Source organism: Haliotis rufescens, unplaced genomic scaffold, assembly GCF_023055435.1.
Source record: "Haliotis rufescens isolate VD_foot unplaced genomic scaffold, xgHalRufe1.0.p SCAF_8, whole genome shotgun sequence".
NCBI classification, from domain to species: domain Eukaryota; kingdom Metazoa; phylum Mollusca; class Gastropoda; order Lepetellida; family Haliotidae; genus Haliotis; species Haliotis rufescens.
In genome coordinates this window covers 21,658,336-21,683,751 of record NW_025964372.1, presented here as the reverse complement: position 1 = coordinate 21,683,751, position 25,416 = coordinate 21,658,336, and the positions used below count along the sequence as shown (strand labels likewise).

The window sequence follows — 25,416 nt, the reverse complement described above, 5'->3', positions numbered from 1 at the left end:
AGAGTCTCTGGGTTCCTTTTTATTAAATTTTTATTAAGATAATTTTAACAACTTTTTTTCTGTACGATATGTTCATTTCAGAGATTAGATGTTAGTCTACGATAGGTTACAGCCTACGATAGGTTACAGCCTACGATAACTCTCACGATGCCACGGATCAGTGATCAAAGGGACATTACTCAACCCGAAGTGTGTAAATTACGACCTTGGCGGAAAAAAAACAACAGTTATTGCATAATCACTTGTAAACAGTTTCTTTCAAAACGTGCATCGCGTTTGGTCGGTAACAAACTGTGAGTCATTTAGAAGACAACAGTGTACTGTTTTACCCTGTGATCTGACCTTTGCATTAACGTGAATTGCTGGTGTTAAAATATGTTGAATATAAAATAAAACGCCAGTTCTCAGGGTTCTGGTAGATTTGAGTTCCCGTGGTTAATAACTATTAGAAATAGAAGTTATTTTGAACATACGAATAAAACTACGAGAACATTCGATATTTTGTCAGAATATATATATTTTATGACAACTTCATACATTTTGGATGTTGCTTTATTGATTACAAAAACTTATGCTTTTGATCATTCGGTAGTGTTTTCATACATAATTGTCAAAACACACATAGAGCCATGCACCCGATTATGAACATAGTATCACGATATAATTTGATTATATTTGATCAAAACAGTCAAAATAAATTTAAACAATATTGCTGTGGCCCTCTAATGTACGGAGGTATTTTAGAGTTGCTCCCCGTTGTACAGCTCTTTCCCAGCGCGTGACAGCTTCGCTTCCCACCTTGGCTGGGTTCCTTGACTAACTAATCCTTTCGGCTTTAAACGCTGAGCTTGCGGCGCACATTAACTGATGAACCAGTTTATACAGTCGGGGTAGTTGAGAGCACCGAGAACGGTTTATCGCTGTGAGGAGCTTGTAAGGGGAATCACCATAACTTCAAAGAAATACACTCGTACCGAATGTCCGAAAGCGAAAAGAGAAAATTGAAAAATGTTTTGCCTTGAATACGTACATCCATGTGCGAGGTGTAAGTATACGTTAAGTCTGTTGTATTCATCCGTGGTTGTCAACTCCTTGTGTTGTTGCTAGCCATCCATTACGTAATAGCCAGACTGAACAGGGAACTAGCAATGTGGAGTGCGAGGAACTGAGAATAACAGGACTTCGTGATTCATCAAAGACTGAATTTTCCTTTTTGACATTATATTTCTTATTGTTAACTGCACGTGTTTCTGATTAAAGGTGAATATTGACATATATGCCAAATCGCCCACCTCTTCAGCCCCCACATAATACATCCCCTCCCCCACCCCCACCCCAGACCACACCCCTGTTCAAACACACAACACGCACCACACACACCATCCTGCCATACAGCCATTTCCTGTTTATCCAACAATCGGCTTTATCCGACACTATTGATAGGATGCCGACTAAATCAGTGCTATTTAGACTCGTTAATCCATAGCTACAGATAAGCAGCGTATTTGCGTAAAATACCCACCCACCCCCCCAAAAAAATTATTCAAAACCCAATTACTTTCAATTAGCTTCCGTACAGAAATTTACAGCTCGCGTAATTACCCAAAGAAGCTTTTTCAGCATGCGTACACACAAGCTAATTACTGATACACATTTATGGGCTAATTTACTTTCTAGGGCAAGTCTATTTATTTAGAACAGTTATATACATCTAAAACATTATTTCATTTTTTTTTAAATCTTAAAATGTTTACTAATTTTGGGAAAAACCCAATTGAAAGATAAATAGATGAGTGAAAAAATATTGGTTACCTAATGAAAAATGTAATAACCCAATTAAAATAGACACCCAAGAGTAGAAACTCAATTGCTCAAAATTTTATCTGGAGCTCTGTTAATCCTACGGTCTCACACTCCGACTACGACACACCTAATTTGCAACGGATTACTGAAATCACACATCATGTTAGTCTCGTTAATCTGACAGTGATCAGATTATACCTTGGTCATCTAACTGTTTGTACACAGCCCCGTGTTTTGATGCAAGCCGAGTCAGCTAGTGCCTGCAAATTGCAATGGCTGCAGAGATAAATGTAACAATTAACAATTAATTCTTTTCATAAATGAAGCAGGTAAACCTAATTTACAAATTGAAGCAAAATAAATATGCAGGAAACCAGATAAATATAGAAATAGGTATATTTTTGTTTGTTTGTTGTTTAATGCCACACTCACCAATATTCCAGCTATATGACTGTAAATAATCAAGTCTGGACCAGACAATCCAGTGATTGACATCATGAGCATTGATCCAGTTGGGATACAATGACATGCATCAACCAAGTTGTCAAGCCTGACCACCCAGTCCCATTAGTCGCCTCTTATGACAAGCATAATCGCCTTTTATGACAAGCATGAGTTTCTGAAGACCTCTTCTACCCCGGATCTTCACAAGTCAAATGGGAATAAGAAACATGACTTGCCTTGTACCATTCATTAGAACGTCTGTGTCCAGTACACCTCTAAGAAAGTATTGATAATACTTAATTTCTTTATGTCGGATTAATGGGACCTGACTGTATATTTGCCCCCCTACAGCTGATTCAGCTGGTAAATAATAATATGTAAATGAGATATTGTGTCAGTCACGACAGCACCACTGATATGATCAGAGTGCTGAGAATTTAGTTCGGACATGAATAGATCTGACTAGTAAATGAGATTTATTGGTATTAAGAATGATCTGGAATCCTGTGGAGACAAATTTTTGCTAAGTCTTCAATTTAACAATATCATACCCAAGACAATTTGTACCCATCATTTCATCAGTCACACCATGGACCCTAAATATCGTATTAAGTGTCCATGGTCACACCTGGCGGTATCTGATATGGAATACATGGAGAGAAAAATATGTTTACTGGAATTTATTGGATTTGTTCCTTTGACAAAATAAGCAAGTTATGTATCTAAAACTATATGCATTGGAGCTTGTACCTACCTATTCCTACCTGGATATAACAGTGATATATGTACTGCATTTATTGCCAGTAGCAATTGACTTGTCATAATGACCAATCACAGCCTTCATTTCAACCCCATACTTTCCCTCGACATATCTGATTGGATGTTGATGTATGATGGATGTTGTGACCTGGTGTTCAGACAATGAAATATAAGCAATGTGTCTTAATGTGGATGCAGTTTTTAGTCTTTTGCCTATACCTGAACATCAATATTTTGTGTTTGTTTATGATTTGAAAGGTAACAGTTTTATTCAAAGACAGGGTATGCATCTATGTGATGTCAAAATTTGTTAAGCAGTAAACAAATGTTTTTAGTGTTGTTGTTTTTTTTTATCTTAGATTGGGTACCTGGGTCGGGTAATAGGAGACTGGGTACCCTGGTCGGGTCGGGTTATAGGAGACTTGGTCAGGTCGGGTTTTAGGAGACTGGGTACCCTGGTCGGGTCAGGTTTTAGGAGACTGGGTACCCTGGGTCATGTTGGGTAATAAGAGATTGGGTACCCTGGTCGGGTCGGGATTTAGGAGACTGGGTACCCTGGTCGGGTCTGGTTTTAGGAGACTGGGTACCCTGGGTCATGTTGGGTAATAAGAGATTGGGTACCTTGGTCGGGTCAGGTTTTAGGAGACTGGGTACCCTCGGTCATGTTGGGTAATAAGAGATTGGGTACCCTGGTCGGGTTGGGTAATAGGAGACTGGGTACCCTGGTCGAGTTGGGGACAGGGTACCTGGGTAATATTATATTGCCTTACTCTATTTACAATTAATTCTGATATTGATTTATTCTGATGAAGTAATATATTATATAGAATTAATCATTATTGATGTGTTAATGGTTTGACCGTCATATTTATCATTTATTATACCTCAATCTGATCATAAACATGAAGAGCAAAGCTAAGGTGAATCTGACAGTGTGAAATGCTGATAAGACAACTTCCTATTCAGTTGGTCCATACACTGTCAATATTGAACATCACAATCAATAAGAAAAGAAGAAGTTCTTAGTGTCTGACTGTCTATGTGAATGAATTTTACTGGAATCATAGATATCTGGAAAAGTGAGTGTTAAATATGAGTTTGTACTCATTATTCTTTTGTCGGCATAAGATCTCAATAGATTTAAGAAAACACACCATTGTATGCAACTATTTGGTATTATGTTGTTATTTAAGCTTCTGCTCTTGTCAATACATTGAACTTCAACTGTGACTTATTTGGTCACATCCACTTGCCTACAGCCAGTTTGGCCTTCCGTCTTAAATAACCAAAGATATGGTTCAGTGATTTCCTTGACTGATTTCTTACAAATGCTCCAATAATGGTTCACTTTCCCATACATCTAGTGTATGCATGTCAATCTCCGATTGTACAGCCAATATCCTTCTAACAAGACCTGCTGTCTTCCTATTAACCATATTTGTGAAGTCACCAACTCAAAATGCTTCTGGTTTGCAATACTGTGAATGTGTCAACTGTCTGGGCTTAATATTTATACTTATTTCTGACATGTTCGATGTTGTTAGAGTCTCCAATATTCTCAAATTAGAAGTTTCATGTTGTAAAGGTCAGTTAAACTCAGGGCTGTGGTGTGTGTGTGTAGGGGTGGTGTGGGGTGGGGTGGGACGGGTGCCTCAAGAAGATGTTCATAACCATACTTCTAACCATTTCAGGGCTCCAGATATAAAAACTATAGGTATTCAGTATCTTTTTACTCTTTTAGTCCAGTCTGTTGGGTATATCTTAACCAGCGAGTAGGTTTTCTTAAATATTATTCTGTTAAAAATGATTTCCAATTCATCCGTTCATGGGGCCGGTGGGGTAGCCTCGTGGTTAAAGTGTTCGCTCATCAAACTGAAGATCTGGGTCTGTTTCTCCATATGGGTACAGTGTGTGAAGCCATTTCTGGTGTCCCCCGCCATGATATTGCTGGAATATTGCTAAAAGCGGCGTAAAACCATACTCACCTGTTCATGTGCTGCCCCAGGTGAGTCCCATGCACCATAAAATCAGGGCAGTGATACATGTCAATGTTACACTAATACCCCGTTGATAGGCGCCTCTATACATATGTGGGGGCACGGTCGGCCCAGTCGTCTAAAGCGCCGTGATTCGCTGTGCAGAGTTGCGTCCCTTGGGCACGCCAGAAACCTATGATTGTGGGTTCGAATCCCGGTTCGCCCCGATTATGTTTCTAGGTTTGTCAGCACCATACCCGTGCTCGTGGGTTTCACCGAAGTGGTAAACGTCTGAGACCTGCATCACTTCGAGCTTTCCTCCCACATTAAGCTGACACGCCGCGATATAACTGGAATACTGTTAAAAGCAGTGTTAAATCCAACTCACTCACTCACTCACTATACATATGTGCATACGTGTGTAGAAATACATACGTGAGTATACTTGTCATGTGAATGCGTTTACTCATGTGTGTATATTTACACCAGGAGCAAATTTGCATTTTGTCTGGAGTAGGTGCAAATGTAAATGTAAATTTGTCACCGTAAGAGGATGATCTAATTAATATCTGTTCTTTTGCCAACACCAAACAAAATGTCATTCAAGGAGTCAAAACTTTGTGTACAAATTAAATCAAACACCTGTCGCTTTATGCAAACATTTTCAGTGAAGTAACTCTCTTCTCATTCAACTTTGATTGGAAAACAACCTGTTTTGTGTTGAAAGTCGTGAACAGACAGACGAATATATGTGCCTTACACAATTTACATACTTTATTTACACACCTTAAATGCTTTTCATGTGAACGCATAGTAAATTTACATATATGCACGTATGTATAGTTACACATATGCAACATTACTTCCGTTAGTAAATGTTGTGCATGTGAATGGGGAATAAGATGCTTTTCATGGGAACGCATAGTAAATTAACATATACACATGTATGTATAGGTATACATGTGCAAAATTACTTACATTAGTAAATGTTGTACATGTGAACGGGGAATAATTAATTCAAATTTTACCCAAACAACTCAATATTTGACTTGGCTAAAAGGGATTTGGTTTTTATAATGGACACAAATATGCGGCTTATCTGGATCTGGGTGAAATTTATGTAAATAAGACAAAATATCATTGATCATGTTGATCATTTTTTTATATGAATTTGATGGACTATTATTGGGCAGTGCGATTATTTCAGCTGCTTAAAAATATTAATATTTTTCAAGAACTTTAATTGTGCATTGCAAGTTTTAAAAGGTTTGTGTAATATGAATATGATATTTGTCCATTTTTGTCTGTCATCTGCTATTGGAATCTAAGTGATGATAAACTCTTTTTTAATTAAGTGTTGCTGTGCGAAGCCCATTTCTGGTGTCTCCAGACTGGATATTGATGGAGTATTGCTAAATGCACCGTAAAACCATACTCACTCAATCACTAAATAAGTGATGCATAACATGACTCATGATTATTCGTTCACTTCTTCAGAAACATTTTAAAAAATGGCAAGTTCTGGTGAGGGAAAAAAGGGAGGCAAACCCATTCTGATACAGCGCCCCCTGCGAGCATTCAAACAACAGCAAGCGCTGGCCAATGATGAGGAACTGGCAAGGAAGATTCAGCAAGAAGAGGAACAGAGGTCAAAGCAGTTCCACAACGATGAGTTGCTTGCTCAGCAGCTCGCCGAGGAGATGAGAAGTCAGGAAAACGGAGAGGCCAGTGATGGTGAATGTGCTGAACAATTACAGAGAGAGTTTAATCGCTATCGCGGAATGACGCAGGTCGACTTGCTCCTGGCACGGCAGCTTCAGAGGCAGGAGGAGGAGACGGTTAACGCTCGGAGACACATGCTGCAACAGCAACGCCTCGGCTTTCAGCAACTCAGGGGAGATGACCCAGAGGTAGGATTAGCATCTTTTCGTGGTTGGAAATAATAATTAAAAGTGTGTTTGACCTCTCGTTGTATGCTTGTATTAAACACCCACCCTTCGACACAGTTAAAGTTTTATCCCCTTATACGTGTATTGCAGGTTTATTTAAAATGGACACCGTCCATCTGTCTGTCCATCTATGCAAGATGTCATTTCCAGAGCAGATCTTGAAAAACAAACGATATTTCTTCACCAAACTTTGAACATAGTTAGGTCTAGTGGTGAACTAGTGTCTTTTGATAGTTTGGGATTAATTTTTTTTTTATATTTCAAGTTTCCATGGCAACAGCTTAAACTCATGCTGGAAATGGTGGTAGTGCTCGTTTCCAGAGCAGATCTTGAAAAACGTACAATATTTCTTCAGCAAACTTGGTACATAGACAGTTTGGGATTTAAAAAATATATATATTTCAAGTTTCAATGGCAACAACTTTGACTTAGGCTGGAAATGGCGGTAGTGTTCGTTTCTGGAGCAGATCTTGAAAACCGAACAATATTTCTTCAGCAAAGTTGTTACATAAATAGATCTTGTGGTGAACTGGTGCCATTTGATAGTTTGTGATTTTTTCGAGTTTCCATGGCAACAGGTTTCACATATTTCTTCACAACAAGTATTTGCCATTGCTGGGGGTACCGATGACTTCGTCCTCTTGCATTTTTTACAGTGCACACTATACACATAAAAATATGGTGTTTGGCTTTTTGAGGGGGTCAATTACCATATTTGATGCAAAGATGGGGCTGAATACTCTCTGTACATAACCTCACAAAATGATGATTACAAACCCCTGGTTTAATACATGTACCACGTACATTTTTCATCCAAACTTGGTACATGCATTATACCAGGGCCTGAAGTGGTGCCTTTTGCTATTGTGGGGACCGGGTGAATTTGTCATCTTCTGATGACTCTTGTGAATGTATCTTTATGAAATTGTGACATTAAGTAACTAAGGACTTTAAGAACAAATGCTATTTTGTTGTGGAATTGGATGTTATGGTACAACTTCAACATGTCTTGTCAACCTCTGACCTAATATTGGCCATCTACTCGTGAATCATCAAGAAGGCATGTTATCCTTCTATATATACATGCAGGGATGCATCTAGGATTCCAAACTAAGTGCCCTTGTAATGGCTGCCAATTTGGGGAAAATAATTATTTTGTTAAAAATTGGCATTTTAAAAAGAAAATCCTGAAACTCAGGGATATTTTAACATTTGCATTCATTGCAAAAACATAAAACTAAGCATCTGTATCTTTTTCTTACTATCAGTGAAATACAAGTCACATCTACAAAGCCATAACAGTAGTTGAACATTATCAGTTGGGAAGTTCTAAGTTTCAGTTTGGGAATGTTTACTGACATTTGTTGCAGACACAGGGCCGAATAGTCCCTGTACAAGCCCTGTTTTATCGGTACAAAACATCACAAAATGATAGTCTTTTTTATCCATACAAAATCTCACAAAATGATGGTTTCTTTTATCCATACATAACATAACAAAATGATCGTTTCTTTTGTCCATACAAAACCTCACATAGGTCTTCAGCAACCCATGCTTGCCGTAAAAGGCGACTGTGCTTGTCATGAGAGGCAACTAACGGGAGCGGGTGGTCAGACTCGCTGACTTGGTTGATGCATGTCATCAATCTCAATTGCATGGATCGATGCTCATGATGTCAATCAATAGATTGTCTGGTCCAGATTCGATTATTTTACAGACCGCCATCATATATCTTGAAAATAGTGCGGCATTAAACAACAAACAAACACAAAATTACAAATGATAGTCACTCTTATCCAATACGTAAACTCACAAAAGGATAGTTTCTTGTATCCATACAAAACCACACAAAATGATAAAATGATAGTCACTTTTGTCCATGCAAAACATCACAAAATGATAATCTTTTTCATCCATACAAAACCTCACAATGATAAAATGATAGTCACTTTTATCCAATATATAACCCCACAAAATGATAGTTTCTTTTATCCATACAAAACCTCACAAAATGATAAAATGATAGTCACTTTTATCCAATATATAACCCCACAAAATGGTAGTTTCTTTTATCCATACATAACCTCACACAATGATTAAATGATAGTCACTTTTATCCAATATAAAACCCCACAAAATGGTAGTTTCTTTTATCCATACAAAACCTCACACAATGATAAAATGATAGTCACTTTTATCCAATATATAACCCCACAAAATGATAGTTTCTTTTATCCATACAAAACCTCACACAATGATAAAATGATAGTCACTTTTATCCAATATATAACCCCACAAAATGATAGTTTCTTTTATCCATACATAACCTCACACAATGATTAAATGATAGTCATAATACACACAGCAACACAGTACACAGAAACTTCCATAAAACATGAAAAAGCTAACAATATGTTGTCAGAATAGTGCATTTGTAAATTAAATATTCGTTGAAATCTGTCTTCAGGTGGGCGTGTCAGACTCAGATCTTGGCAACCAGGGGCCGAGCCTTCGACCTCGTGTGATTGGCGCCCCTCAAAGAGTGACTGTGGTTCAGAGCGGGGGCCGGGGCAGGAACATCATACAGTTCGGCTCGGGGAATCCGTTCATGAGGCAAAGGTTTCCGATACGACAGCATCCCCCCAACGGTAATAAATATGGAGAATCTCACCGTTGTATCTTCTGAACATTGAACCCTATGTTGTAACAGCCTGCAGTTTGTGTGGTGATAATTCAATGTTGAAATATTTCATGTTCAGAGCTCCAGATAAGCTTTTGGTGTTGTGGGTATTTTACCCATGCATTTTAAAATCATTGGGTATCAGTAATTCTATCTGCGAATTCAAAATTCTGTTACCCACTTGTTTTTACACATGTGGGTATTTAAGTTAAATATTTAAAAACACTATTCATCTAGTCCCTGCAAACTGGTGTCGTGTGGGTTCGAGAGCTTTATAGGACTCAAAAATACCACAATACTTCCACAAGAAAGTGTGATGGCAAATGATCATGATGTAACTGTCATCGTGGAGTTTGGCAAGGTTGACGGAATGCCAACTTATAATTTCAAAATAAGTTGCTCATTTGCTAATCGAATACACAGGGTTACTTCACAATATTTTGATGATACGCACAAGTTTTATTTTTGTAGCGTATCTGTAATGTTCGTTGCGTATATGATACGCTTGGATTATATTTTACTGCGTATTTTGCATTTCTGATGCATATTTCACGCAGATACGCAGCTTATCTGGAGCTCTGGAAACAATATTGACATTTAATAGAAGCCCTAAATTCCTACCAAAACTTGATTTTAGCTCCTAAATTTTATTAACTTTAGCCCAAAATCAAATCAAATCTGTATTGCATGCCTGTAAGTTGGCATAATCATAGTTGATGATAGTAACCGTGGTAACCTGCGTTATCCTGCAGCCCAGCTCCCAGATGGAGAGTCTGACCCGGAGACGATGCTGTTGTCCATGGGAGGCGGCATGAACAGCGACTTCATCAACATCATGGTGAGTGAAAACTGGAATCATAGATAAATAATTATTTTGATGTAGGCTGAAATATTGTTTTTCTCAACATAGTGTCTATACTTGTATTTGGCATAAACTTCTTTGCCTTCCGTGTTTTTTGTGTGGAACAAATAAGTGCTCATTTCCTTCAGTTATATTATTATGGTGTATTTATGTTTTTACTCTGTGTATTTTTGTATCCCCTCGGGCATATAATGCAGGGGGATATAGTCGACACCCCATTGTCAGCTGATGCCTTTTGCTATTTAGAAACTTTTATTTATTTTCTCTGACATAGAAATACAAAGTTCTAAATCCCAATTCCATGGTGTTGTTTTGATAGCTCAATAACTAGTCTTGTATACGGACAGACAGATTAGATAGAAATTCTCTCATCAAGTTGGACCTAAAGTAACAGTCAGATGATTTGTTCTTTCGAATTTGTTGGGGCTAGGGGGATTTGTCATCTTCTGATGACTCTTGATACTTCTGTCACAGCTTATGAAATTCATGCAACTCACAAGCCCGAGACTACTAACTTGTATTGCGGACAAATAAAACTGTTCTGATGGCGGTCCTCATTGAGCACAAGTGGGATCTGAGGGCTATATTCTAGGGCTGGGAGGATACACCAACTGTGCTATGGTATTCCACATTGAACACAAGTGGGATCTGAGGGCTATATTCTAGGGCTGGGAGGATACACCAACTGTGCTATGGTATTCCACATTGAACACAAGTGGGATCTGAGGGCTATATTCTAGGGCTGGGAGGATACACCAACTGTGCTATGGTATTCCACATTGAACACAAGTGGGATCTGAGGGCTATATTCTAGGGCTGTGTCGATACACCAACTGTGATGGTAGTCCTCATTGAACACAAGTGGGATCTGAGGGCTATATTCTAGGGCTGGGACGATACACCAACTGTGTGATGGTAGTCCTCATTGAACACAAGTGGGATCTGAGGGCTATATTCTAGAGCTGGGTCGATACACCAACTGTGTGATGGTAGTCCTCATTGAACACAAGTGGGATCTGAGGGCTATATTCTAGGGCTGGGTCGATACACCAACTGTGTGATGGTAGTCCTCATTGAACACAAGTGGGATCTGAGGGCTATATTCTAGAGCTGGGAGGATACACCAACTGTGGTAGTCCTCATTGAACACAAGTGGGATCTGAGGGCTATATTCTAGGGCTGGGACGATACACCAACTGTGATGGTAGTCCTCATTGAACACAAGTGGGATCTGAGGGCTATATTCCAGGGCTGGGAGGATACACCAACTGTGGTAGTCCTTATTGAACACAAGTGGGATCTGAGGGCTATATTCTAGAGCTGGGAGGATACACCAACTGTGATGGTAGTCCTCATTGAACACAAGTGGGATCTGAGGGCTATATTCTAGAGCTGGGAGGATACACCAACTGTGGTAGTCCTCATTGAACACAAGTGGGATCTGAGGGCTATATTCTAGAGCTGGGACGATACACCAACTGTGATGGTAGTCCTCATTGAACACATGAAGCGTATCACAATACCTTGCTCACGTTTAATATGTATCGTGATACTTGTATGTACTCTGATCAGTGATGCCTAAGCCGTCTTTTTCATAGACTGGATGGCCAAACACCTGGCACACTAACAAATTACTGTTGACAGTATCAAGTATGGCACAATTGGTGTAAATATTTACCTTTTGACTACTCATTTTCACTTGTAATTAGTGTTTGTTGTAACATTTATTAATAAAAACATTTAAGGTTAGAATCGATACTTTTTCTTAGTGTGCAATTGTGATCGATACTTGTATACCTTTGAAGATCCAGGTAGAATAGGTCTTCAGCAACCAATATTTGTCGTGAAAGGTGACTATGCTTGTCTTAAGAGGCGACTGACAGGATAGGGTGGTCAGACTCGCTGACTTGGTTGATGCATGTCATTGTATCCCAGTTGTGTGGATCGATGCTCATGATATCAGTCACTGGATTTTCTGGTCCAGACTCAATTATTACAGACCGCCATCATATAGCTGGAATATTGCTGAATGCATCGATAATCAACAACCAAACTACCTTATGTTTTTTATGTTCAATATGTTTGCAGACAAATTAATTTTTTTTCATTGCAACTGAATTCTAATCCTGCTCCTCTGCCTGTGTTGCAGCAAGACCCGATGCTGTTGGTGATGGCTATGAGTCGGGCGTCAGACTTCACAGGCAATGAGCAGAACGTGAATGTCAGTGACTATGATGTGAGTAAATACTTTGAATATGGTGCATGCTTGGTACAAAGCAATCTTTAAACAGACGGGTAGTGACGGTGGTTTTAGTGTCGAATATCTGGTTTTGTTCTGCAGTCTAGAGACCATATATGGAGGGACAGGCCTCAGCAGTAGATATTATTACGATCACTGCTGCGCCCATGAATGTAATTGATCAGCCCTGCTGCTTTTCTCCTGGCAGCATCATCCCGAGGCAAGAGAGTGAACTGACTTTAAAAGTCTTTAAAAGTCTTTAAAAGCAATCAGCTCAACACATTTACTCCCGGATCTACCGTAACTCGGTTAAAATATAATATGACTTTATACTTTTTTGATGGAATTATCGGAAGAAATTGAATCTGAAATTATTATTTTTCCAGCAATTATATATTCCAATATCGCGTTACTTTAGTTGCAGCTTCATAATTAATAATAAAATATTATATAAATAACCATAAGTGTAGCACTTTGTCGCTTGCTGTAAAAAACAGTGAGTTGGAGTTGTTTGTTTGTTGTTTAACACTGCACTCGGCAATATTCCAGCTATATGACGGCGGTCTGTAAAATAATCGAGTCTGGACCAGGCAATCCAGTGATTGACATCATGAGAATGGATCCATGCAATTGAGATCGATGACATGCATCAACCAAGTCAGCGAGTCTGACCACCCGCTCCCGTTAGTTGCCTCTAAAGATAGTCTGATTGTCATGTTAATATTCAGGTTTAGGGGTTACTTATGAGGATTACATTAATGTAAGCATTAATGAATGAAATTTTGAATTCAATATGATTGTCAAATGTTAAAGTCTACTTTTAGTTTATTATTATGATATTTAACTGAGATACATGTACTGTAATATGTAGGATTATGAAGTGTGGTCGAGAAAAAGTAATAATTTTAGGGATTCTTTCTAATGGACATCCTTTACAAACATCCAAATAAATAACAAAATAAATTATGCCACAACAAAAAAATACAATGATTTAATTAATTTTGCAAAAATGTCAACGTATCTAACATGTAGTTACTTATATGTTATTAATGTCCTTTAACCTTTAGCCTGCTGAATTATTTTCACACTTCTTACCCCTGCCTGCTGGATTAATTTTAGCATAAGGCGCTCTAAAGAGGGTGGGTGATTTCAAACAGTCGGTGCCTCATTAAACAAGGGCCAATTGAAGAAATATTTTGCACATTTATTCCTGATAGAAAACTACACAGTACTATATAAAAATATCCTGATGTTTTCAATCATACCAATGTTAAGACCAAAGCGAACACAAAATTTGTAAATATTCTTGAACTTACCTGAATTGCGTTATTGAAGGTGGTTTGCATTTCATGCTAGGAACCTTTTAATATCGTAACATTTGTGCAAATTGATTTCAATAATCATATCTCCGATATCTTAATTTTAATTGAGTAAAAATTCGGGGGTTTTTTATCAGCAAATAACAGCGCGATGGTAAATTAGGAACCATTTCAGTGAATTTATTATCTAAACGTTAAACATAAAAATAACTTAATTTTCGAGGTCATCATGTCGGTTGCAGAAATACGAATATTCGGGTTAATCTGACGTGTCATGTTATAAAATTTACAGGAAACAATTAATGACTTATAAATATTCACTAATCCTAATTTCAAGCGTTTTGGTTGAATATTTACGATATACAAAAATAAACAACCCGTGTCATGATGCTAGCAGACGTCCTAAAATCAAACATGGCGCGCTTCGCTCGACCTCCGCATATCTTACTGCTATTTTAACATCAACAAAGTTTACATTGCCTTTAAAAATATAACTTGGCGAAAGTTGACGATCTTCTCAATCGAAGAATGTTTTATTCGTCATATTCCAATAAATATGACGAGAGAAAAATGAAAATAAAGATCGTGAATTCTGACAGCACTATTTCAATAAGTGCATAGGTCACCGGATGTGATGTCACAGACAGGGGTAGTCTGCTGATAAGCTTTCGAAACAAAACAATTACAGTAAATTTTGAAATAGTTCGCCTATCACATACAGCAAAAACATAAGTCGATACACAGTATCAGTAATCGCCACTAACATGAAATAAAAATGTGACTTTGACGATATAATTCGCGTATTAGTTAATCCGTTTGACCTTGCATGCTCCCGTGACCCGGAAACGGTAGACGATAAATCAACATGCCACATGCAAGTTTCTCGGTATCTTTTATTTGAACTTCTGTTGATATTTAAGAATCACCATTCAATGTTGTGAATATAAATGGGACATGATTCATATTTCTGCGATGTAAACGCTGATAAGTTTCACTACAACAAGTGTATCCCACGTAATACGTCTATGGATATCGTCGATCAGCAAGATCACCCTCTTCAACAGGTGCGCGAAAATGGGCTTGACAAAACGTGTTTCAAAATAACATCCCCGCGTTGCTGAATATGATAGGGTATATATAAGCAATAAAATGCTACGTACATATTTTCGGTGTTAGTTCCACATTACATTTAGGATAGCTTTCCTTTCGGGAATACATTCATAGATTCTAGCATGATTTTAGAACAGTTACACGAAGGATTTCTAAATTTATTCCAAAAATATGAAGACCACCATGATGGCGTATTGATGATAGATTTGTAATTGTTTAATTATTTACAGCTGTTTACAGGTTTTAAAATTTTAAGTTATATTTAATAGTTATTTTTCCCACAATGATGGTGTGTGGGGACAGTAAATATTAGTCTTTGCATCAGCACAGTGTAACTGATCAAACTTCAATTATTATCTTTAGTTTAAACATATTTATTCAACAATTATTATCTTGCACTCTGAAAATCAACTATGTGAATAAGTAACTCTCTGATGTCATCATTTTAATTTTAGTATTCCATGAATAATGAATAAATCAGATCCTTAACATATACATACTAAACTCATATGGACATTAATCTTGTGCATTATGTGGTTTGTTTCCAAATAAAAAAATTCTAAAATAAAATTTAATAGGAATTAATTTAATTTAATTACAGTAACAGTACTTGTAACAGTACATGACATTTTTGTTTGTTTAATCACAAGAACCATGGTGGCACATGAGCTGGTAAGTTTGCCACAGGTTTCTTAGAAAATGCTATCTCAGTCTTCTGGTTGGAATGAAAAGAAACATGCCTGTGTACATGTTTACCCTTGCCAGATGTATTTTTTCCAGTCAGCCAATCCATTACTTTTGTTCACCTTATGTGGTCTATTTTATACATACAGGTACTGCTTCCAACCTGTTTTTTCTTTGTATGCAATCACAGTATCACAACTTCCTCAGCTGGTGTGTATAAAAGTTCCCCTGTCATCATGAAAAAAGAATTATAAAGGAAAGTCATATTTTCATTCAAAAACATATCTGTCTTTCCTTGAATACTCTTTGTCTAAGTGCCAGAAATGTCAGTGTCATAAAAAAATTAAAAACAGATTTTCATAAGGACTTTTCTTAGGTAGACCTAGATCTAAGTCAAACCATGTGACAAGTTAGGTAGAATTATAACCTTATAAGCCCTCATTTCTGAGGTGTCCATATTTTAAACATTTTTAGGACTAAACGTGATCTGTGTAGATCTGCCTGTTTTGTTATGTAAAACAAATTCTTGTCTTAAAAAATGAGAAAAGGAATCATTCAGACGAATTTTTGTTATCCCATTGATTCACGAAAATCAGTTGAAATGTACAGTGGTGACTTTTGTACCCAAAATTTCTAGTAATTTGTTACCCAAATGGGTATGTGATTTTGTAGATCAACCTAGAATTATTTCAAAGATATACATTAATTTGGTGTCTTAAACTTAACATATCACTTTCCTATCAAAACAATTCATTATAACTTAGGTTTAACCAACTTAACTGGCCTCTCCTTCAGTGACAAGACGTCAATTTTCTCTCAAAACTAAACAATCAATTTCAAGGATGACAGTCGTAATCATATTTGGAACTTGATGAAATATTTTATTGTGTGTTCTGTTCATCTACATGAAAACATAAATATAATTATAGATCTATTTTCTTATTTTCTTAGGTACAAATTCACAAAGTATTTTGGGTACAATTTAATTTGTTTTGGGTACAAAATCACATATATAGGAGCCTAGAATCTATATATATTTACACTAGCCTACCTCGTTGTGTACCAAAATTTTATCGGTTCAGAGGACGGGAGGTTCTCAGAAAGTTTTCAACAACATCTTTAATATTTAAATTGTTCTTTTTGTAATGTTAGACCTATAACAATATTATGTTATTATTATGGCATATCAATACGTTGTATCGCTCTCCGTTGCGTTCGTTTTTAGAAAATATTTTAAAATTAATATCATCGAGCGTGAAATCCATTACGGTTTCGGATTTAGACTTGCACATTTGATGGCGACAATCACGAAGAAATATGAAACAAATAGGAGTAAAGACTGCTCTCCAGGTCAATAAATAGTAAAGAGTTGACGAAAAATAGTAAATTATGTTTATTTTTTTTAATTTGAATCTATTTCGGAATTTCTTTATGATAGCTTACCAACTTTTGCATATTTTGCTTCCATGTGTCACATGCGGTACGTGCTTCCGGTTTCAGAAATCATAGCTAAAATTGCAAGTATTTTGATTATTTCTCATAAAATGCATTATTTTGCTATTGAATGGTTTACCTAGAATGTATATCAGTTCAGATTTTGCGTATCATCCAATATTTGTCATTTTTCGCAGTGTTTGTTGACTTTGTTCAACTCAACAAATCGCGAGTTAGGCCACGCCCAAACGTATCACTGACGTTTGTCAGCTGTTTGTCGGCTTGTCAATGTGTCGGAAAGTTTATCAAACGAAATCATTTCCAAACTCTTTAAAAATGAAATTCTTTTTACAAAGATTTATACATACGTGTCAATAATTCTAGAAAATTAAGTTAGATGTAACAAAATGATTGTAATAGTCTAACGGGATAACTATGCATGTGGAGTTGTTTGTTTACCGCCGTTGCCATGATAGTACAAGTTTCATCCAATCGATGATGTTACGATTCAGATTGTTTTTGTTTACAATTAGTTACACCGAAAGTTGCTAATTTTTAGAAATTAAGGAACATGAGTGTTTTCCTTCCGCCAGCAAACAAAAAATTATGATCGAATAGGAAAAATGATGAAATTATAAAGAAAATATCGGACTGCATGCCGCTCAACGTGAAGTGCCAAAAGTCAACAATGGCCGTTTCTGGTAGTTGTGTGCCGAGAAGTTTGGCCGAAACATTTTTAACTCGCGATATTTTCTTTTTGAGGTAAATAAATGACTGAACGTTTTGATATTGAGCAAGCTGAGGATTTATGCATGTCATACGTAATTTAAATGTTACGCAAAGCCTTCTTGGTAAATAGATATGGCGAGTTTTATTTTGGGGTGTTGTTATGCTATTCGCCTGTCGAATGGGTTCGACATCAGATGCACGGGGATGGACACCTCTGTCGAATGGGTTCGACGTTAGCGTGCAGAGCTTTAACAATTCAAGAAAAAGGGCTGGACAGCTGATTACCGGTAGTCAATTCACAAAACCTGTGCATGTGAATCTTCGAATAACGCGCAGTATCGCGTGAAAGTGACGCTTGGTCTCGTCTGATCAGTCTGCAACTAGCCTCGGGGTGGCCGGTAGCCTAGTGGTTAAAGCGTTTGCTCATCACGCCGAAGACCCGGTTTCGATTCCTGACATGGGTACAATGTGTGAAGCCCATTTCTGGTGAAGCCCATTTCTGGTCCCCCGTCGTGATATTGCTTGAATATTGCTAAAAGCGGCGTCAAACCATACCCACTCACTCCAACTAGCCCCAAGGCCCGTTACTCGATATATGGTCTCTGTGCAGTCTTTATCACATAGAATCATTTAGGAGATAAACTAGATGTGTTTTGAGATTTGTGGGTTTTATTGAGTATTCAGTGCCCTGAAATGTCATTTTGAATTAGAACATTACAATTTCTGGGCATCAAATACTCCATAAAACCAACAAATCTAAAAATATATCATGTTTGTCTGCAGTTTGATATAGATGCATTGATATATGATACAATGGACGACATCACATGCTTCCTTGAAAACTGTTTGTGAGAAAGAGAATATGTTGTCCGGTCACTACTGCAAGTCTATTTTTTTCACAACCCATCTTTTACAGGACATCCAGCAAGGTTACATCCAAACTGCTTTTTTGTGGGTAAATCCTGAATCAATATAAATGATCCAGTGTTTTCCTGAACAAATTATAGTTTATAAAACAAACAGGCCCCCCTCTAGTATATGAAACGGTTTTCTGGTAATGCTTGTATGGATTGTGTTCAGGGGCTGTGGGAGCTAGCGGAGAGGCTGGGGGAGGTTCAGAGGAAGGGGGTGAGTGAGGCGGAGATCGGGAATCTGCCCACATACTTGTACCAGGCCGGGGCTTCCGCCGCTCAGAACACAGACTGCCAGGTGTGTCTGAGTGCCTTCGAGCCCGGGGAGACCCTCCGCTCTCTACCCTGTCTACACGACTATCACAGCAAGTGCATTGATGAGTGGCTTAAGGTAGGTAGCTTCAACTTTGACTGGCAACTTTGACTTGTCACTCCCAGGGTTATACGTGATGCAGTTATGTGTGTCCAGTACGCACAAGTGTCCAGAATGGACTTGAAAAAAATAAAATTGTGCTTCCCATTGACGAGACACATAGTAAAATTCATTAAATCAAATTGTGGACAAGAAATATGAAGGTATACACCATTTCCCCTCATTTCCCACTTCCCCTAGTTTTGTAGGTCAAGGTAAAACCTTGCACTCCATGGGGTAAGATAGTCTCGCCAAGGTAGCAATAGGCTTCTCACCCCCATCCCCACCCCCACCCAGTACACTCCCCCATTTCCCCTCTTGGGACCCTAGTTTTGTAGGTCAGGTAAAACCTTGCACTCCATGGGGTAAGATAGTCTCGCCAAGGTAGCAATAGGCTTCTCACCCCCACCCCCACCCCCACCCCCACCCCCACCCCAACCCCCACCCACACCCACACCCACAACCCCACCCACACCCAGTACACTCCCCCATTTCCCCTCTTGGACCCCTAGTTTTGTAGGTCAAGGTAAAACCTTGCACTCCATGGGGTAAGATAGTCTCGCCAAGGTAGCAATAGGCTTCTCACCCCCATCCCCACCCCCACCCAGTACACTCCCCCATTTCCCCTCTTGGGACCCTAGTTTTGTAGGTCAGGTAAAACCTTGCACTCCATGGGGTAAGATAGCCTCGCCAAGGTAGCAATAGGCTTCTCACCCCCACCCCCACCCCCACCCCCGCCCCCACCCCCACCCCAACCCCCACCCACACCCACACCCACAACCCCACCCACACCCAGTACACTCCCCCATTTCCCCTCTTGGACCCCTAGTTTTGTAGGTCAAGGTAAAACCTTGCACTCCATGGGGTAAGATAGTCTCGCCAAGGTAGCAATAGGCTTCTCACCCCCATCCCCAACCCCACCCAGTACACTCCCCCATTTCCCCTCTTGGACCCCTAGTTTTGTAGGTCAGGTAAAACCTTGCACTCCATGGGGTAAGATAGTCTTGCCAAGGTAGCAATAGGCTTCCCACACTGCGCGGGTAGCATAGACTCCCAACATCGCCCCCCAGATTGTGGATCGCCTGGTCAGCCTAGTCCTATAAATGCACCCTACAAAAAGACCCTATGGTGATCCGGTTTAGAATTGGTCTTCAGCAACCCATGCTTGTCATAAGAGGCGACTAACAGGATTGGGTTGTCAGGCTCACTGACTTGGTTGCTCATGATGCCAATCTCTGGATTGTCTGGTCCAGACTCAGTTATTTACAGACCACTGTCATATAGCTAGAATATTAATGAGTGCAGCATTAAACAGTAAACAAACAAACACAAATGCAAAGCTATAAGAAACAAAATAACATTTATGCTATCCTGAACTGGGATATCTTTAATTAAAGTTACATCTTCCTGAGGCAAGGGAATTAACTCACTGTAAAAATGTTGATGGTACACACACTCTTCAAATCTTGCAATTGACCGAAAACTGCGTTGAAGTTATGAACCAGATGCAGAGACTCGTTAGTCCAACCCAAATGTAACTCCATAACACCTGCCCAGTTTGGCAAGGGTTGGAAACTGGACTTTAATAGTCAGTTACCTCCCTTGCCTCATGAAGAGGTTCCATTCAGGGTATTTTGGGAAACATTTGCTGCAGACATGGTGCCAAATATGGGCCTCGATGAGTCCCTTTCTGGCCTGATGTACGTGTGTATACAGGGCTGTATAAAACATGCACATGTGCAACATATTGTTGTAAAATGCAAACTAATATTTATGTCTACGTGCACCAAGTGCATGTCAAAAGAATTCAAAGTTGTGTCTGTTTGTTTGTTTGTTTGTTTGTTTGTGGTTTAACCCCACACTCAGCAATACTCCAGCTATAAGATGGCAGTCTGTAATTAATCGAGTCTGTACCAGACAATCCAGTGATTGACATCATGAGCGTCGATCCATGCAATTGATATACGATGACATGCATGAACCAAGTCAGCAAGTCTGACCACCCGATGCCGTTAGTCGCCCCTTACGACAAGCACAGTCGCCTTTTACAGCAAGCATGGGTTGCTGAAGACCTGTTCTACCCCGGATTTTCACGGTCAAATTTGTGCCTGACTAACCCTTACTTGTCCACATAAAATCAATCTTTGAACACAATCAATACCTCTTAGCTTTTTGTACCACACTACATCACTAATCCCTGTGTTACATTTAATTTGTAATGCTTTATCATCAAACTGTGGGTACTTCAACAAGATGTGGTCATATTCCTACTATGTTTTACAGCAATACGTCATTAATTCATGTGACACTGGCAGCAGACCGACCTATGTTACAACTTTCATAATTCAATAGGACCAGGGTGCAACCTGGTTTTCTTTGGTGCAACTGTTTTCATGTCAACATATGCACCTGGTGCAAGTTAAACCAAGTTCCTCATATTGAGCCTGGTATAACATTGGCCATTTGTTGTTGCAGAGGAACTCCACATGCCCAATATGTCGGCATGATGTGAGACAGTGATAGACCATCCTCCAGGGCCTACACAGCCGTCAGCAGTCTCAATGACACAAGCAACACTTACTAGGGCAACAGATAAACAACAAACCATGAATGAGAGAAATAGTGTGCGAACAGTACAAGCCATACAGGCTAGCTGATAAAAAAATTTGGCCACAACATTTGTGTTTCAGTTGACGGATGTGAAATATAGAATGTCTGCCGAGTGTCTTTTGATATCAAATATATCAACACAAGTAGATATATTTTATGTCTAATGACACTCGGGTGAGATCATCCAAAATCATTCTTCAGTTTTTAAACTGAAGTAACTAGTGTGTTGAGTGTAAGCAGTACAGCTAACCATCATTAGTGGCAGGGAGATTAGTGATGTCCTTGATTGTGATGTCATGGTAACTGAGGTAACTGATGACATCACAATAGTCCACAAACCATTGTGATACAATTTCATTGCAGCAAAATCTCCAAGGAGATGTCACTTGATCTGCTCCAAGAGACGTGTCCTGTGGACGTCAGTTTCAGGTAATAAGGGATGGTATCTTCATCATGGTGGTGTTTATGAACTGTGGCATCTGTGTTGATGGGTTCACTTATCAGGCTTCTGGATTTCAAGTTAGGAGTTGTACTCAATTTGTCATCCAAACCTGGCTCCCACAGGAGATATCACTTGGGTGAGATCAAGTGAAATCTACATTGTAGATATCACTGCAATGAAATTGCATCACAATGCTTTGCAGTCAATTTTTCAATATTGATAATGTCTGAATGCGGGCAGGTAACTTTGAAGATGGGCAGGCAACACTTATGGGTCATCTGCCCGACTGTCTTGGTTTTTTTTAAATCATTTCAAACACTGTTTCTGTGTAATAAGGGTTTTTAGCAGTCTATCTGTAATACTTGTTAAGAGACAAAATGATTTTTAACTTGCTAGGTCTCTTTTTGACATCGCGGACTGCCTCCGTGGTCTAGTGGTAGAGCTTCCACCTGGAAAGTGGAAGGTCGGGGGTTCGATCCCCAGCCGCGTCATACAACAAGATGTTTAAAGATGGTACTTGTTGTTACCCTGACTGGTGCTCACTATTAAGCGTTACTATTGCTTAAAAATGCTGATGCGACATTAAATTTTAACTCACCCCATTAAGGGGCTATAACAAGGACTGGTCGGCCTGGAGTCAGTATACTGTGTCTGCGTGGGGTATTCATGTTAAACTGCGGCAAAGTATCTCAGTGGGCGAGCACTATGAAATCAGCAGTAGTCCTGACTAGTACAAACAGACACGCAGACACACGTGTCCATGCATGTCGCTATATAAGTGCAATAATCTTGGAAGCGACATTAAACTCCATTTCACCTCACTTCACCTCACCTCAGCTTTGAAATCGCACTAATATACCCAAGCTAGAGGGATACTGCTAGTTGCAATCCCTATTATTTCCCCTCCATGGTTCTGTTTTCATTGTTTGTACTACATTTGTGTGCTGCCAATGCCAGTCACTGACTTCTTGCCACTTCATCACAAATATAAGGCGATATATATACTTCAGGAAGTGCAACAACATGGAGTGTCTCCACCTTGCTGTGTGTTAAATATGTACATCTTGAAGCTCCCTGCCCAGTCTCATTAAGATCTGATCTTTACTCCGATACAATACCTCTTTGCACGAAGGTCCGAGACACCTCCCTAGCAGGTCATATCAGGGGGACCCGGAGCCAATGTGGACTGACCTCCCCAGCAGGTCATATCAGAGGAACCCTGAGCCAATGTGGACTGCGCAGTGTAAATGGGGATGCACAGGTTCTTGAGACAATTGATATCAACTTTCTAAAAATAGTTTTGTTTCATTTCTTTACCTCCTCGATTTGGAAATTTTGAATTTAGATCAGAAACACCACACAAGACACACATGTTCCTTGGATTGTTCTCCTTTTTGAGTGTGGGTAACATGGTGTTCAGGAAGTGTGTAGATATCCACCAATATGATGATGCAGCCTTTTTCATTTTCATTCGGAACATGCCGATTACCTTTGTTTTCGAGGACGGAAATCAGATATGCTTCCTAAGAATTTATAAGTCTTGATGCTGATTTACTGATTAAGATATTCACATGACAAAACCTAGGATGTGTCCCCAGATCCTCATGCTGTGAGAGGTATGGTATCGGAGTAAGAGATGAGACTTTGATGAGACCATGAGGCCATGATATAACTGTTCAAGCATCCTCCATGTCTCCAGTACTCTCATTCCAGTAAACCTACACTAAGCCCTGGGTCCATTCCCGTGGTTCTTGTGATCAGTAAATTACAAGCCCTTGATATTCATTAGCCAATTTGATTTGCTACCCTACTAGGGCTGGGACGGGTAACTCGGGTACTCGGGTCGGGTGGGTCCTGAGTAGGACCTGGGTACCCACAGTACTACCCGGACCCGTGGTTAGTTATGTGACATATATTGTTTAATGAAAAAAACTCACTATAGCTCAGTGGTTACACTACAAGTCGCTTATGTTCGCATTTCTTTCTGATGATGCACACATTCCTTTTGACTTGTATATGTTTGAGTAAAGATAAAGCTTTAGTCAACTTCAGTGTACACATGATTTGGTTTCATACATGTATCTAAACAGTTTTTGCCAGGGCTACAGTTTAACTATTCCCAATTTGACATTGTGTTACCAACTCTTGAGACCTGCAGTGGATACCTGGGTAGGGTCAGGTAATAGGGGGTCGGGTACCTGGGTAGTAAATTTGGACTCGTCCCAGCCCTATACCCTACTCTAACCGACCAATCAGAATGTGAGTTACTAACCAGCCTCAATGTGGGTTGGCGATATAAACAACATGGCCGCCGTCAGTCCCATTGATTACGAAAAGAGTTTGCGAGAAATTCAACGTTGAAAAACTGACTGACATGAAAAAGAAAGCCCCCAAATTCATTTTGATGGAAAGGAAATCTTTATGAGTGGGTAATATGAGATCACGATTGTAGGTTTACCGAAATGTGAGCCCTGGACATACAGAGGCATTTCAAGTCGTGTTATTCCCAATACAATCACTCATCTCCTATCATATTGTGTATGTATGCAAGTTGTATATTAAGCTGGACTATATTTATTGTATTCCCACAAGTTGCATGCTTTTTCTATGCAGTGATATGTATACTGCTCAAAAGAAGTAAAGTAACACCCGATATGTTCATATGCCTGTAGTTACTCTGTCATGATTGGTGGGTATTGCTACACACTGCCTTCCAATTGAGGATGTTCCTTAACTTGTTTTGAGTAGTATATGTGGTTCAACTGAGCCTTTGTGGGGAAGTGTACTGAAATATTGAAATATTTGTGTTAGAATGGCATCAATATTATAAAACTATTTGCATATATGAACACACAATGCCATTTAGAAAGTGGTCAAATGCAACAAATGTTATGTTAGGGATAACACTTTCTTAGTAAAGTACAGATTCTAGTACATTTTTGGGTTGAGTCCCATCCAGGATTAAACCCTCACTGCCAGAGTGATGCACCTAATCGCCAGCACACAAAGTCAGCGATCTAACCCACTCAGCCTCGCGGCATCCACAAAATGAA

The 25,416-nt window shown here is 39.1% G+C and overlaps 1 protein-coding gene across 2 annotated transcripts; it reads left to right on the top strand.

The window, feature by feature from the left end:
* Positions 1 to 876: 876 nt before the first annotated feature.
* LOC124115743 (E3 ubiquitin ligase BIG BROTHER-related-like) lies at positions 877 to 22,593 on the top strand. Of its 2 annotated transcripts, none has more exons than XM_046476848.2 (7): positions 877 to 1,045; positions 6,480 to 6,892; positions 9,399 to 9,572; positions 10,357 to 10,449; positions 12,623 to 12,709; positions 19,069 to 19,290; positions 21,787 to 22,593. In XM_046476848.2, exons 2-7 carry the CDS (start codon positions 6,494 to 6,496, stop codon positions 21,829 to 21,831), a joined length of 1,020 nt encoding a protein of 339 aa, XP_046332804.2. In that variant the 5' UTR covers positions 877 to 1,045; positions 6,480 to 6,493; the 3' UTR covers positions 21,832 to 22,593. The 2 variants fall into 2 exon arrangements, with proteins under 2 accessions (XP_046332804.2, XP_046332803.2); XM_046476847.2 differs by having other exon boundaries at positions 878 to 1,045; positions 9,399 to 9,579; positions 10,364 to 10,449.
* Positions 22,594 to 25,416: the final 2,823 nt, after the last annotated feature.

What these genes read in the sequence shown, in the direction of transcription:
- LOC124115743 (XM_046476848.2), top strand. Translation starts at nt 6,494, where the DNA reads ATGGCAAGTTCTGGTGAGGGAAAAAAGGGAGGCAAACCCATTCTGATA. An exon ending in GCGACTTCATCAACATCATG is followed by an intron (nt 10,450 to 12,622) that starts GTGAGTGAAAAC and finishes CCTGTGTTGCAG; the next exon opens with CAAGACCCGATGCTGTTGGT. An exon ending in GCATTGATGAGTGGCTTAAG is followed by an intron (nt 19,291 to 21,786) that starts GTAGGTAGCTTC and finishes TTGTTGTTGCAG; the next exon opens with AGGAACTCCACATGCCCAAT.